The 17,369-nt window shown below is 31.0% G+C and overlaps 1 protein-coding gene across 36 annotated transcripts in view; it reads right to left on the bottom strand.

The window, feature by feature from the left end:
* Positions 1–747: 747 nt before the first annotated feature.
* LOC106878639 (thrombospondin type-1 domain-containing protein 7A) overlaps positions 748–17,369 on the bottom strand; it is a 1,055,067-nt gene continuing 1,038,445 nt past the window's right edge. For 17 of the 36 annotated variants that reach the window (XR_008265800.2, XR_016244537.1, XR_016244542.1 and 14 more), the window contains 2 exons: positions 5,858–5,889; positions 748–2,575 (listed from right to left, as the gene is read on the bottom strand). Coding sequence is in view for 29 of the 36 variants with exons in the window: in XM_089364014.1 (XP_089220140.1) it covers positions 2,524–2,575; positions 5,858–5,889 (84 nt within the window). In the remaining 7 variants the exon portion in view is untranslated. The remainder of the gene's footprint in view (positions 2,576–5,857; positions 5,890–17,369) is intronic. The other 19 variants (XR_008265799.2, XR_016244539.1, XM_089364004.1 and 16 more) reach the window with 2 other exon arrangements.

Raw genomic sequence — 17,369 nt, 5'->3', positions numbered from 1 at the left:
TATATATGTATATATATATATATATATATATATATATATATATATATATATATATATATAATGTGATTGCATATGTTTAGCTTCACCATATATGTACAGTAAACTAATATGCATAACCACATATTTTAAAATAAACTGATGTGATAAAAAAAAAAACATCCTTCATATGATTGTTCATTTTTTTACTTTTATTTCATCCTAGCCTTAAAACCCTTTATTCAACACTTATCCCATGTTAGAAAATATTATAAAATTTCTTCCAAATGATACCTAATGGTTTAATAATTAGGGAGTCTGATAGCTATGAGCTAAAAGTCAGTACTGGCTATTTCAAGCTATCTACCATAATAAATAGTAAAATGTCTTCAGTTTATTTAACATTCATGTGGCTATTGACAGGTTTACTTCTTTATAACATAGTTTTATTTAAAAAAAAAAAATTTTCGTTTTTTAAATTTTTTTTATTGGTAGATATATACTTAGATTTTTTCCATCTCACAAGAAGTGGGAAATATGGTTTCGATACATATTCCCTCAAAACAGTGTTTTAATATATATTAGCAACAAAAATTAGTAATTACACACTTAGTATATACTTACTATATAAGAGTGATAATGAAATAAACAAACAACCCTCCCCCAACAATCCCTCACAAAAAATGGCGCTTTGTTTATCTCCCTTTTCTGCTTTTAAAAATTGCATCTTTTAAAACTTTCTTTCACATACCTTGGCTTATATGTGTATTATTTTCTTTTAATTTTTCTTCAATGTGTTAAAAATGCTAGGAAGTTTCTCTCTACATCTCCTCAGAACCATATATAAATGCAGTTTTCTCTTCTAGCAATTTCTTTATTCCTAGCGTAATTCAGTTTCAAATTATGTATTTTAAATTTCTCTTCCTTTTTCATCTCTTCCTTCTTATTTCCCCATTCCCATTGAATAAATTTCAAATAAATTAAGTGAGCATATCAATGAGAAGATAAAAAAAAAAGATTTTTCTATTTTATGTTTAGACTGTTTTGTTGGGTTGGGGATAAAATTTGAATAATTTTATAATAGATTGCCTCTGAGATTTTCATTCATGTAAGCATTGCTGTGAAAATCTCAGAGATCTACCAATTCCAATAGGCTCTTCTGTCCCATTTTAAACAACATAATGAGTCAGCAAGCCAGAACTCCATCTCAGAGAGCCTATTTAATATGCTGATGATTCTCAGAGTACAATTCTTCATAGATACATGGATTAGTATTCATTTCACAAACCACTAAGTATTAAGATTGGAACAAAACGTCTGTTAAATGAATGAGATTGTTTCTCTCACCTCATCAAGTTTTAAATCCATCATATAAAAAGTTGGTTCCATGATTAGTTTTCTCATTTGTAAACAATGTGTATTAATTTCATGACATAGATACACATAAATATACACACACTCATATATATGTACGTAGTGTCTATGTATGTATATACATATATACACACATACATACACACCACATATACATACACACATATGCATACAAATTTATAGACATATATAGTTTGTGTGTTACATATGTATTAAATATGTGTATGTATATGAAATATATAAGTATTATATATATATATATATATGCATTGTCATATATATATATATATATATATATATATATATATTATATAAAGAGTATATGTATATTATATATGATAGATACAGCACATATATGTGCAAAACAATATATAATAAACATAATATATACATGTGTGTGTATATGTATATATATATACATACATGCACACACATGTATGTCGGTATATATATATATATATATATATACATATTTATACTCATGTATTTATACACAGTCAGTCATACATATAGCTTGTATTTTCATTTCTTGACCAACAAAAATAGCTTCCCAATTTTAAAAAACCCAAAAAGAAAAATTTAATTTTTTCCTCTTGCTCTGCATTCCCTTTTAGCACATGGCATGCAATCCCATTTGAAAGCAATAACTTCTCTCTCTAACTCTCTCCAAGACAATAACAAAATTCTGAACAAGAATTCTATGAACATAATGGTTACAACATGAACATAAATAATGGTTACAACATGTTTAAACATGTTGGAGTGGTTTGCATCATGAATAGCCATGCATGCTGTGAGAAATTCTACATCAACATCAGAATAGACTCTGAGACAATTATGTGATGATAAGCTCAAATTTCTACTTGATTTCGACTTTGATTTGGTGAGCTTCGACATTTGGCAACCTCCATTCTTGATTGTTGTTGGAAGTTGTCCTCAAAACATATCCAGTAATTGTTGAGATATAGTAATTTCAGATTGGCTGGTCAGCGAAAATGTTACTGAATATACTCAGACTGCAGCAGAGGCAGAACGTTCTTGAAATCTTCTTGCCAATCAATATATTTTGGGATATTGGAGTTGTCACTTCTGTCACTGGTAAAATCCAACATTTTGTCAGACTCTTTTCAGACACATCTGCATCAATACTCTGCTCCATCAATGGCAAGTGTATCATACATACTTGTTGCCATGGATATTATTATCCCTTTGAAGGTTGGGTGAGCTGCAGGAAAAAAGATATATTAAGAATTTGAATAAGAAGAGAATATTTTGAAATATATTTTTACTATTTCAGTTGTTAAAATAGAAAAATAAAAACCCAAAATGTTTTGCTATTATCAAGATCTATTCTATCATCGTTTTGGCAGACATGCATTTACATCATAACTGATGAGTAAATAGAATAAGAAATTTGAATTTAAAATCATTTTAAGACTTAAGAGGGTCTGAAAGTGTTTCTGTACACATGGAAATGTGTGTGCGTGTACATATATTTTCTTTATTTATAATCTTAAAGAAAGGAAGCAGTGAAGTTTTATAATGTGGATGGCTGGGATAACTAGGTAAAGTTGATATGATTATGCTTGTATTTAGACAGGAAAGCAAAACGTTTTGTTTGATCAGAAACTCGAGATAATATTGGGCTGACAGATGCAAATCAATGTTTTAACACTGTTATATCTACCAATAATAGGAAGAATGGCTTCACCTATTTTTTAATTGATATCCTTAGTTATATATAATTGGTCTTTTGAAGAGGTTATTGCACATTGAGGCCAAGCATTTATAAGGAAGTAATAATAATGTAACTTGAAGTAATGGGCTTTATTCAAGATATAGCAGGCATAGCATTCTGAAGCAATTAGCTCAACAGTTTACTGTTTTCCAACTCATATGACAGTTTTTCATACATTTTCTTTTCTTTCAGTACTCATTTGTGTGTGTGGTGGTGGGGGGGGGGGGCATACAGAGCATCTTCAGATATCTTGTTAAATTACACCTGCAATGTGCTAAAGGTCTTGCTAGACTATGAAAGTAGTTAGTCAGGAATCAATGAACAATTGTAGCAACGACTCAAGTGAAACCATGCTATATACACTCCTGAAGTCACAAACACGATTTTGTGGGACACGTTTCTGATACTCAAGTCATGTTCACATACACCCATACACACACACATACACTTGTGTGTATGTTTGTGTACCATATATATCTCATGTTATTGACTGCATACTTTGAGAATATGATAAATGTAAATTTTGTAAATGTGTGTGTTCACACTTCTGTTTTGACTTACCTGTCATAATTCTCTTAAAACAGTTTACAACAATCTGGCGATTATATTTCTGACAATGTTTATTGAAAATTATGTGTGAAATGTTTCAAATATTTTTCATACTCTCTTGTATATTCTAATAACTGTGATCATCATTAGAACTGAACATAAATTTCCTTTCCAATGATTCTGTCAGAAAAGCCATTTCATTTTAAATAATTTCATTGTGTAACACAAATCCTCTAATCCATTTAAGTTGTGCTTTATCTCTTTGAGTGAATACTACTTCATCTACTTCAAACCAACTGTGATTTTGTTCACAACTTTTGCCACACTTTTTTTGTGTCAGATCAACACCAGTAATTGAATGGAACTTATTTTACCCTTGGAAGATGACTGGAAGTGATGGCTTTTATTCAGTTTGAATTTAGGGAATTAAGAAATGCAAAATATTACTGCAAAATATTTTGTTTAGTTGCTTCACCAGTTCTGTCATTCACTACATTATGGTTAAGAAATATAATGAAGACGTTTCATTTCTGGTGTTTTTTAAAGCTGCTATCTTGTTTCTCCATGCTTTCAGAAATACCATTTTCTAGTTTACAATTTTTAATTTTCATGTGTTTTCTGGTAATAAAATACTGCTCCAGTACAATTATTATTAATTGAATAAGAAATGAAAACATTTTATCATCAAGCTGGCTATTGTTTAAATAAATATTAAGTGTTAATTAACAGAAATATTAGACACCATGTTTAGAAATGCTAAAAGAGATAATGATGTGAAAATTACAAGCATTTCATCTTAATTTGTTGAGAATATGAAATATTTTCATGTTTTGTATGGGCTCTGCCTCTCTTACTCAGAACTACCTAATTAAAAAGAAATTAATTACTTTCTCTTTGTTCTAAATATTTTTCTGAAATATTGCAAAATTTTATTGTTTTGAAAATAAACAACCATAAAATGTTTTTGAAGAATTTGCTCTTCCACATTAAAAGTGTTACCATTTAGTTTGTTCCAAATCACACACACACACACACACACACATGTAGTGCCCCTTTTGAAGACAATAGGGAATTCAGCTGTTGTGTGTAGTAGGTTGAGTAATATGCAGAAGCTCATTTGGTGGTAATTAGCAAATTGAGGTAGATCAATGAAGGCATTTCCTTGTAACTGTTTTATGCTTGTTGAATGCAAACTAGTATAGTTTTTTCACTAGATTCATTAATATTGAACACGGTATAATTAGAATATGAAAAATTAAAACTAAGGTCAATAGTGTAATTTAGAGATTCAAATATATATATATATATATATATATATGATTCATTTTACAAAATATTCTAAATATATAAGAAATGATGTAAATTGTATTTTATTTCTTTCTTTGAAATTAGAAAAAAAAAATTTACAGTTTTTATAATATGTATCTTAAGTCTGAAGGCTAATTATATTCTAAATGTAAATTTGTTTAAATTTAATTACATTTTAAGATAAGAATTTTGTAATTTAGTAGGTTAATCAATATTACAAAGCAATATATTTTGTGTCTTTAAAAATGGAGCAATATTTTTATAAACATTTATGAATCATGTTTAAATATACCTGGCATTAAATACATAAAATTTGAATTGTTTTAAATCATAAAAGCAGATAATTCTAGAACATTGGAGACAAGCAATTCAAGTAGCAAATTTTACAGAATCATTCCACATGACAATGTGGTGGTGCCAATAATGAATGAGAAACCCTCTGTACTTGCATGAAGATAAATCCTATTTGAAACAATAACAATATATATTGATATAAATTACAAGATTGTGTGCTTAGGTTTGCTTTCCAGCCATGGAGTTTGTTTTAAGTGCCACAGCATGGCACCTTGGATTAGTGTCTTCTTCTATAGCTCAAATAAATGCCTTGAGAGTAGATTTGGTAGATGGAATCTGAAAGAACACCATTATACATGTTTGCTTGACTCACTATTTTGACACTGTGTGAAAGCTGTAAATGAGTGTGACTGCCATACAAGTGGTGTCATTTATTTCCAGTCTTTTGTGAAGACATGCTTGGTCATGGGGAAACATTACCTTCTTGGATACAAGTGAGGGTTGGTGTTAAGAAGGGCATCATAGAAAATTCCACAAATTCTCTCTGATATATGTAAACATGGAAAAGTAGATATCAAAATGATGATCTATATGTAATGATCTAAATTGCATAATTACCTGGCAGTGCAAGTCTTATGTTCAACTGCAGTCTGTAGTAAATAAGAAAAAAAACCATAATATTAGCACAAAGCAATCTAGTAACAAGCTGAATGATGGAGAAATAGAATAAAGTACATTTAAAAGCATTTCTATATGTCTTCTCTTAATCCTTGCTTATTATTAAATTTCACTCATTGACTCTACAGAATACACTACAATCAGATTTTCTTTTGAGAACTTAAGTTAATCAAGATCACAGGTTAATGGTATTCAAGCCAAGAAAATACTAAATTATGATATATTCTAAAGTTACATGAAAATCTCTTAATTATTCATATTAGTTGTTTCAAGAATAAAACTGATCACTTTAGTTCATAAGAAAACTGGCTTCCTGGAATTTTTTCATGCTTTATGCAACATTCTTTGTTTTAACAAGGATATTTTACCTAAAACAAACTACCCTAATATTTCATTTTAACATTGACATAAGACAACATTTTGGGGAAGGATATAGTTTAAATTGATTCCAGTATTTGAGTATTTCTTTAACCTTTCATCCTTATGGAGATTAATAAAATAAAGTTGATCTTGGTGGAATTTGAACTCATAATGTAAAGGGCTGTAACTAAATAACTTTTTGTTTGACACTTTCATTACCTGCCAAGTGACCACCTTAAACTACATTAGTGTTGTTGCTTGGTAACCATCAAATAATTTCTCTTGACAGAAATGTGATTTCCCATATTTAATGTGTGTACCTTTGATTTATGTTGTTTTTGGTCTTAAGATTTACTTTACATTTTCTTCTGTTCCTAGGTTAGGCTTGTTAATTCTGATCCAGTCATATTTTAATGAATATCAAGAAGTGGGTGTACAAAACTTAAAACTTTTTAAACTTCTGAACATCAAAAGTTGTTGATAATAACGTATTGAATGATGGTTTAATTACATTTGATTTTCCAATTTATTCCAATACTTGAGAAATATTTTACTTTTCTCATAGATATAGAATCGATTTTGTCTCGCAGATTTTGTTCAAGGTACATCTTTACAATTTAATAAACTCCACCACTGAGTGAGAAATTTATCACACAACATAGACTAGTGGTCAGTGATTTTAGGATAAAAGCTAGACTGACCGAGAGACATAAGACAATCTGGTGAAGGAAGATTGGGAAATTGAAAGACTGTTCTATCTGACACATGTTCAGAGAAGTTTTATGGAAGAAAGGAGGAGATAGGACCTTACTGCATAGTGAGGAACTGGAGGTTTCTCTGAGATAAGATGCTGTCGGCAACAGACCAGAGATGTGACAAGTTTCATCCATATGGAAGTTGCCATGGTGATGGAATATTACAATAGATACAGCCATAAAAGCTGATCATATGACCAACAATATTCTCATGGTACTAGAAGGATTGCCTTGCTCACCAACCACTCTAGAGGGAATGTGGGGTGGGGATTGCACATTATGTCATGGTAGTGGCATTGGAGGTAAGTTACCTTGTACTCAGCATCTACAATGTAGATTGAGGAAGAGAATAGGCGGAGAAGGTGATGATGGTGGAAAGGCTAGCAATGGGTGCCAGAGTGTAGATGAAGATGTTGAATAATGTAGGGCATTTATTCAAGTGACCAAAGAGGAGGATCAGAGAGACTCTCTGTGTGTGTGTGTGTGTGTGTGTGTGTGTGAGTGTGAGTGTGAGAGAGAGAGAGAGAATAAGCAATGTCAGAAGAAACAGCAGAATAGGTGGATGAAAGGAGCAAGTGTATGACCAATTATAATTATTTTTGTATGGTAATTATTTTAAATACTGTTCACTTTTATAATTATGTGAAAAAGTATATGCTGCTTAATGTTTTGATTAAAATATTGGTGTGGAAGCATTTTATAATAATTAAGAAGTAAATTTTAGCAGTTCAATTTATTTTCCTTTGTGGTCAATATTAAATATCTTAATATATATTCATTGACTTGTAAATATTGGCACCAGTTTAAATTTTGCTCCAACAATTAAATCGTAATCTTACAATAACTATAATTAGAAATGTAATAATTAGTTTTGTGAACAATAAATCAAGTAGCAGACATAGCACTGTATCATCCTTCGCATTTCATTTGAGGAAGACTCTCATGACTGATTAAAATTTATCATTAAACTTGGAAATTAAAGAATTTCTTTCTTCAAGTGGTCTCAACTGAGATACATTTCACAGTGCTGCATCAGGGATCTCTGTCTCCACCTGGTCCTCAGTTTCATGTTGTGCATCTCTGCCAATTACATCATTGTATCAGAGGAGTCTTTGTATTCTATTAGTCTCTAAAGTGTAATATTTGATACAGATTATGGCTCAGCACTAAACTGAAGCCAACCCTGTATGCATAAAAATAGTAGACATAGATATTCTCTTTGGTCATTTACTCATGCCATGAGATGATTTGAACCTCCATGTACATTCAATGTGATCTTGAAGCTTTTTCTTTTATAGACTGTGGTTTAGATTTGTAGAGAAGAATGCAATGTACACAGGTCCTCAAGAAGGCTTGCCATTTTAACCTCAAGAGAATTAATTGCTAGATATGTTGGGGCTTGTTACACAACACATCATGCATGACATCCTTTGCATGACAGGAAGTCTTCCTTACAGTCAGTAGTTTAAGGCTGAAGATACCAGAAGTCACTGACCTCCTTGAATTGTTCAATTCAAAGTAAAACAAATGTAGAATTTTGTGAATTTTACCTTTTGTCTCTGGAATTCCTTGAAAATTACAGTTTTCACCTTCTGACATTTTAGTTTTTTTTACCTCATTTATCTCATATCTGATCATGTACTATAGTTATGTCATGAAAGTACCATTCCTGATAATATTTGAACATCCCTCCTGTTACAACATTTTATATTGGTCCATAGGAATTAGGTTCTTTGATTTCATGCAAACAGCATCAACATTACTGAAATTCATTATTTTCATAGATTTTGACATTTACTGCACAGTATATTGCAGTAACTCAGTTATTTAATGATATTTGACTCTGCCAATATAACCCATTCACTGTGCTGGAAGAGCAATCATTTTAGTGTACATAAAACATTTTACATTTGTCTTGTTACTCATACAATTTAATAGGAAGCAAAACAACAATTCTGGGAGTTCCAGAGCAAATATCTAAACATCCATCTCCTTACTAATAAAATTGTATTTCAAACTCAATATTAATTTAGCAGACTACAAAATAAATATTCAAATACATCTTTCTTGATATTAAGTCTTCTAATTTTGGTTTAAATTAAATAGATTGTATACAGTTGTTTGCTCAGTAGTTTTTCATAGTAGGAAATTTCAGTACAATATATATGCAAGTATAAATCGTTTGCAAGCAAATAAAACTACTTAGAAGTGTGTTTCTTTCATCTCTTAATAATTTTTTCACTGAATTAAATTATTGGTATTTGTTTCCTCACTTTGAGAAACATAAAATGTGTGTAGTGTTTTCTTCCCCAAAAGAATTCCTCATCATATTGACCTTTAACTGATATTAAAATACTTGCTTCTTTTAATAAGAGAATTGCTAATAGATTGTTCTTTTCAAAAGAAATTTTATTTCATTTGGTTATGTTAAGATTCTGATGTGTAGAGCACCTAATCTCTCACCTCAGTAGTTAATGGCTCACATCTGGCATGAGCACTGAGTAGTATTCATTGCAAAACATTTTAATTTTCAAGTGACCCACTTGCTTATTACAAGTGAATACAAAACAATGGATATCATTCCTGTGAATTCTTTAGATTCCTATGAAAAGTAGATTTTAATGAAAGATAATCTATTAGGGTTCATACTACAATGTTTCAAATAGATGCAAGCATGGCTGTGAGGCTAAGAATTTTGCTTTGCAACTTTATGGTTTTCTTTCAACTGTAGCACCTTGGGCAGGCATCATCATCTTAGACTGACCAAGGTCTTGTAAGTGAATTTGGTTGACAGAAACTATATGGAAGCCTGTTTCATGTATGGGTGTTTATGTATGTGTCCTCACATTGAATTACTTGGGTATTGGTGATGTGTTTATATCCTTCACAACATGCTGTAGATATGTGGCTTCAATCTACACAGACTTGTCTTTGGAATAAAGAGTTCCTTGCATGAAAACAAAGTGTGGGTTGGTGTTTGGAAGGACATCATCTGGCTATAAGATGTTGCTCCAACAAGTTTCATCCAACCTATGTCTGCTTTGAGAAAAAATCACTAGAAAAATATTTTTATCTGGAGGAATGAAAAGCAATTTTCATTGTAATTTATTCACTTAACAAGGATTTAGTGCCAATAAGTTGTCTGACAATATAATGAGTCTTTGAAGCTGAGTGGGAAGTATTAAAATACTTGTAGAATTTAAAAAAATATTTATTTGGTTACTGCTCAAATATTAAACAACATCAGAAACTTTCCTTTGTGTCATACTAATTTATCAGGCTGAGAAAATATATTTCCATATTAATGTATTCAGAAATGTATTTCTATGTTTAAAGCATTTCTCAACTTGGAATAATATGGAAATAAATAGTTGAATCTTGTAGAACACAGATTTTTTTTTTTTTTTTTTTTTTTTCCTGTAGACTAACCATGTAAAATTATAATTGCAAAGACAGTGTTAAATATTTCATATCACTGACCCGATTCATTTTGCTTCTGTACCTGCTTACATTTACTTTTATCAGAATTAGAGATAATGCATGGAACTTTGCGATGGGACAATTAATGGCAGTCAGGGTAACATTTTGTATGATAAAGCCTTTATAATTGGAATGGCTGGCTGAAGACTGGATGTTCTTTTAAGTCTCAATCATTAAATTTCTTATGACTAAATCAGTGTGATTTCAAGAGGAAAATTAACTGAAAGACTTCTAAGAGTTGTTCCTTTATAAAAGTCAATTTCATACTATCACATCAAATGCTTCATTTCACTTGAAGCCATGAATAAATTTATTTATATTTTATTCCACAAGTAATTATAGTCAAGTTAGCATGCAGACAGAAAGGAATTAAAAGTCACTTTCATTTATAAGATTCCCACTTCAGAAACGATAAATCCATCCTATTCTGGATTGTCTTGTAAGTTCTTACTACTGTTCAGAATACTGGCATAAATTCTGATAATATAACAAAGAGTTATGATGGCATTTTAGCTGAGATTTTCTGATTTACTTTGAGGATTGTCATTTCACTGTAGGAAGAAGGTGGTAATAAAAGTCACTTCATGGGATGGTGGAGAAAAAAAAAATATTTCGAATATTTTGGTTTTAACTTATCCTCAGGCTTGAACTGAAAATTTTAAGCTGGACTGTAAACTGTAAGTTGCACCACAATCATTACAGGCAACCCCCATTTTGTGGAAATGTCCTGATCCTGAAAATCTTACTGTAATATGGAATTCCATAACCATAATGCAAAACTTACTTTCCCATTTGATATCCAGGCACAGGAGTGACTGTGTGGTAAGTAGCTTGCTTACCAAACACCTGGTTCCGGGTTCATTCCCACTGCATGGTACCTTGGGCAAGTGTCTTCTACTATAGCCTCAGGCTGACCAAAGCCTTGTGAGTGGATTAATAGACAGAAACTGAAAGAAGCCCGTTGTGTATATATATATATATATATATATATATATACATATATATATATATATATATGTGTGTGTGTGTGTGTGTGTGTATATTTGTGTGTCTGTGTTTGTCCCCCCAACATCGCTTGACAACCGATGGTGGTGTGTTTACACCCCCGTAACTAAGCGGTTTGGTAAAAGAGACCGATAGAATAAATACTAGGCATCTAAAGAATGTCCTGGGGTCGATTTGCTCGACTAAAGGTGGTGTTCCAGCATGGCCAGAGTCAAATGACTGAAACAAGTAAAAGAGTACATGGATCTTTGGCATGGGTACTCTACACTTCTGTAAGGCTTTCGTGAATGCAATACTACTGCCTGTATAACATCTGCCAAAAATGCAGAGTAAAAGCAGAAGGTGTAGGCTGTAGTACTCGTATCTAAACAGACTGTCTGTATTCCAGATGTTTGTGAGAATAGTTCGTTTTTTGTCACAAATACTTAATCTGCTTCTTTACTATGTAGTGTCCTCAACAGCTACCAGAACATAGATGTTTATGATGTCTTTTAACAAGCAAGATCACTATACTGATGCTTAAATTTCAGAATTGGATGCTGTCCGTGTTGTTCATCGTTGGTTGTCTATTTTAAATCTTTTGCTTCAGATCTTGGAACTTGTTTAGTTGCAATAGCAAAGAAAATTATTTTTCTTACTCTTTATATGTTAAAATATATTTGTAAACTGAATATGCAGAATACAACTGCTTCTAATGTTAGCACAAGTCCTGAAATTTGTGGAGAGGAGGGCTTTGTTATGTAATTAAATCAACCTCAGCATATATGACTGTTACTTAATTTTATCAACCTCTGAAGGATGAAAAGTAAAGTTGACTTTGGTGATATTTGAAATCAGAACACAAAGAACCAGAGCAAGTATTGAAAGTCATTTTTTGTTCTGATACTCTAACAGTACTTGAATCATACAATATGTGTAGATAGAACTATTATATAAAAGATGATAGCTGATAGAAAAAAAGAAAAAAAGGTCACCATTTAAGTTCTTAATCTTAATCTGTTTCACGTATTTCCAAGTTCTTTTACAAACAAGAATATAACCTTGAACCATTTTATACTCTATAAAAGTCTAGACTATGATTTTAAACTGATTACATGCATAAATAATATGTAATAGTTAATATTTCAAATTTTCTCTTAAAGTCATAAAGGACAATATTATTTTTTACTTCAATAGAGTATAAATTTCTCTGGGCAATGCTTGATTCATTATTTTTACCTTCCCGTGATATTCTTTACTGTTTTGAGGATTATTTATAGTAATTTTGCTTGAATTTACCTTTAAACACAAGCATGTAGGTACATAGACTCATACAGATCTATATAGTCCATTGTTAAAATGTACTCTATTTTTCTGAAAATCTACTTTTCTAAAAATTACTGTCACTATAGAGACATATAGAAATATATGAAAATACTTGAATGTTAATTTTGAAATACAATTTTTCATTAAATTTAAAGAGCAATTATTGAGCATATTACTAAGTTTATTTTGGAATTGAATTTACTGTATACACACACACACACAAATGCACATATATATGGTTGAGATTGAGTAGGTGAGATATATCTGAAACAGAAATTTATGAATGAAATATGAATAGAAAAGTGCTAGAAAATCATTAAAAAATATACATCATAAAAATAAAATAATATTGGAAGCAGATGTAAATGATATAAAATAGATAATATACCAGTGAAATGAAATACACTGATGTCAATGATATTGTTTGCAATGCTATTTAATTATAATTCCAAGATGAAATAGTTTGAATTAACAAAAATAATTCTATTACTAGTTATAAATAAAGCAATATCAATGGAATGTAATTATTGCTACTGGTGTTTTATTGAAATAAGTATTAGTGAAATAATCATTAAAAATCTTATTTCTTTCAATATTCAGTTTTTAGATAAGTTATATGTAAATGCAGAGGCACATTTGCACCTGAATTGTTCTGATACCTGGAAGTTGTATGGTTTATAATATTTGAACAAATAACTTCATCTCTGCAAATGAGTCTATGGATATTTACATCTATACTCTGTTTCTATCAGTTTAAATTCTAATCGTCATCAGAAATAACTGATCAAAACATGTATAAATCTGAATGTTGAAATACTTTCCATTTCTAGAGATGAGATTATTAATAGTTTAGAAAATTACAATTGCAATCAACTAGATTGTAAATCTGTATCCAGGAAACTGAGTATCATAAGCACCTCACTAAACATTAGAATCAAGACCGTCCCTGTCTAGCATTGTCAGACAGGATTCAGGGGTTGTTTAGGTCTCAGCTTCACTATCGCTCTTCCTTTTTTACTTTCAAAGCTTTTATTAAATTAGCTTTAACTTTAACCATTTCTGTCTAATTTTATAAACTTCTAAGCTTTTAAAATATATTTAAAAATAAATACATTAATAACAAATTTATTATAGATATTTTCCTCATATTGATGTTGGTGCAATTTCTCTGTAATTTTTAGAAATTATATTTGTTTTTGAGCAAATTTTATTACAAAGCATAACTGATCTTGTTTATTGGGACCGTCTTAAAACATTAAAACCTAATTCTCTCCAGTGTGGCTGTAAATGTTATAATATTTGCACAATGCGGGGAATATACCACCAACATTGCCCAAACGATCTTAACTTTTTATTCAGAATTCATCCAAGACAAGGGCTATGTGCCATATGACCCCTGCAAAATTCAGGCTCACAACACACAGATTCACTGCAACACAATTTTCCTCAACAGCCTCTGCTCTATTAACATTATCCTAAATCAAACTCTTCAAATGAAATCTGAACAAATGTCTTTGAGCGATACTAGATAAGCCATCTACACCCAGATAGATTGCAGTCAACTTCTTGAATGGGCCATGATATCACAAAACATGACTTAAAAAATAATTTAACAGATCCTATTAGGTAGTGCTATTAAGTTAGAGATGGTCTGGAACATATCTAAATAATCTAGATGTTCTTCATAAGACCAACTTTTTGCCTGTTAATTAGGTATATGAAGCATGTTTTGGTGAAGCACGATGACAAGTTGACTTGAAACCACAATGCAGCTGGCTGTAGATGTGTTGTTAGCTGAATCAATTCCCTAGTTGGTCTACAGAACATTAACATCATCAAATTTGGTTAGTTGTGTGTCATTTAGCAGAATTGAACTGATTGACTTGGAATAAAAGAATTATTCACAGCAAATGAAATTAGCTTTTCAGTTAGTTAAACATTGCATAAATTCATTTCACCATTTGAAAACATGATATTAAGCTTTAAGAATGAACAAGTGCAGAGACTTACTTACCATTTATAAATAGGTGCAATGCATGCAAGAATGTCAAAGCTGTGACAATAAAAAGACAAAAAAAAACTGTTCCCCAAATTAATCATGCAACCAAAATGAAAGAAATAAAACATGAATGGAGCATGTTAAAGAAAAAAAATGAATCCACTTTTTACCAAAAGCATGCTTATTAATATCATATAAGTGATCTGTACAATGGAAGACTGATTTTGCTAATTAAACATTTTTTTATTATAGATGTGGTTTTATGTAAGTAATAGTCTGGCTGGCAAGTGATCAATATTTTACTTTTAGAACAAAACATTTGTAAAATGTGTAGCTTCAAGTCACATCAGTACATTGCTAAGAATTTATCTCTAGTATCTATTGGGTTTCATTAAACACAGCAATTATGTGTAAAATAGCTGGTTTAATCGACCCTGTCAACTAAATATTAATTAAGATGCCCTAATCAGTTTACTCTCAATAAAGAATAATAGTCATATTTTGACAAGCAGAAAAGTTAAGTAGTATTATTCAGTTAAGTTGTATTATTCAGTTAATTATACTTTACCTTTAATTACTAGTCTTTTTACAATCATTTCTTTCTTATATAAAATGAACAGCAAATATTTCTGCTGATTCAGTATAGCTACTTTAAAAAAATTTAAAAAATTGACTAATTTTAACAGTTAATTGATAATTAAGCTATTATTAATCAAAGAGCACATCTATAGGATTAAATATCTAAATGTTGGAGATTAGTTAGTCATAAGATAAGTTTTCAGCTTCTCAATTTCATCATAAGAGATGAATTTTTAAAAAACTTTTCTTGCATAATTTTCATGGTTTCAATTAGTTTAATCTCCAATTGTCATTGACTTATTCTTGGCTGTATAGATAGTCTCTGACAACATTCAAACTAAGAAACCTTTATTTCTAATCTTAGAATAATAACATATCCACTACTTTTTCTTAAGGAAAAACAGTATTTAACAAATTGTAATGAAGTGAATAAATCTTTAAATCTTAAGAATTCCGTAACTGAAACACTAGTTCCTCTTTGATCCAAGATTTGTAGACAACATTAAGCTGCTAATATATTAAATAGATTTTTCAAGGGCTACATGTCACATGAATATATTTGTGAATGCAAAAATATGTAAATGTAAAATTCTTTGGCTAATGGAAATCTATGTATTATCATTTAGGGATTTCTGGCACAGCCCAAGCTAGCATTCATTTTAGTTGTCTGAATGATCATTTTGAGTAAGAATTTTTGTGTAGTGACAGTGGATCAACATTTTTACAAATAGATATACTCTACATCTGTTATTGAGTTCCCTCTCTTATGTTAACCAAAAATGCGTGTGTGTGTGTGTATATATATATATATATATATATATATATATATATATATAGCCTTGGCTGTATGGTTAGAAGATTGCTTCCCAACGACATACTTGGGCAAGCATCTTCTTCTGTAGCCTTGAGCCAACCAAATCTTTGTTAGTGGATTTGGTAGACAGAAGCAGAAGGAAGACTATCGTGTGTTTGCCCCCGCCCCCACCGCTGTTCGATAACCAGTGTTGGTTTGTTTATGTTCCTGTAACTTATGCTTCAGCAAAAAAGATTGACAGAGTATCAGGCTTAAAAAGAATACTGAGACTGATTCATTCAACTCAAAATTCTCCAATGTGGTGCCCCAGTGTGATTGCAGTCGAATGACTGAAACAGATAAAAGATATGTGCGTGTATACACAGACACATACACATATACAAAAGACTAGAAAAATTCGGTATATTTTAAATTTAATATTACATGTGTTTCATTGCAATATAGGAGTTACAAAAGTATACATAAAGAAAAAAAAAACATGTATAGATTCTCTGATCTGTAATTCTTCAGATAAATAATCATGGAGGTGTTGGGCATTATGAAAGCAATGGGCCTCATGGAGACAATGACAAATGACTGAAACTTTGGCATTATGTTGTACTTGAGAAGAAGACCCATCAAACCAAGTAAAATTGCAGTCGTGGCAAATACTGATGTCATGCAAATGGCACCCTTGCCAGCCGTTACACTCTCGGAGTGGTTGGTGTTAGGAAGGGCATCCAGCCGTACAAACCATGCCAAAACGGACTGGAGTCTGGTGCAGACTTTCAGCTTGCCAGCCCTGGTCAGACGGCCCAAGCAATGTTAGCATGGACAATGAAGGTTAAATGATGGTGACGATGTGTGTGTTTGAGATTTGTGATGGGAAGTTCATTGGATGGATTACTCACTGTAATTTAGAGACTTTTCCCACATTTTCACACTGATTCTTCTTGGGCATTACGTAATGAGTACATGTATTTTAAAAACATGTAATCATCCTGATTTCACTGATTGAACAATCAGGGCAGGTATCACTGAAACAGTATTGATTTATGCATTATAATTTTTTGTTTTAACGAGAGATAAAATTTACTTCTCAAAAAGCTTTGAATGTGTTGTTAGCTTTTCCTGTTGATGAGTGGAGATGTATGAACCACCTCTGCATAGAACAGG

The sequence above is a fragment of the Octopus bimaculoides genome, chromosome 16 (genome assembly GCF_046866305.1).
Source record: "Octopus bimaculoides isolate indiv1 chromosome 16, ASM4686630v1, whole genome shotgun sequence".
Classification (NCBI taxonomy): domain Eukaryota; kingdom Metazoa; phylum Mollusca; class Cephalopoda; order Octopoda; family Octopodidae; genus Octopus; species Octopus bimaculoides.
This window is presented reverse-complemented; position numbering and strand designations above follow the sequence as displayed.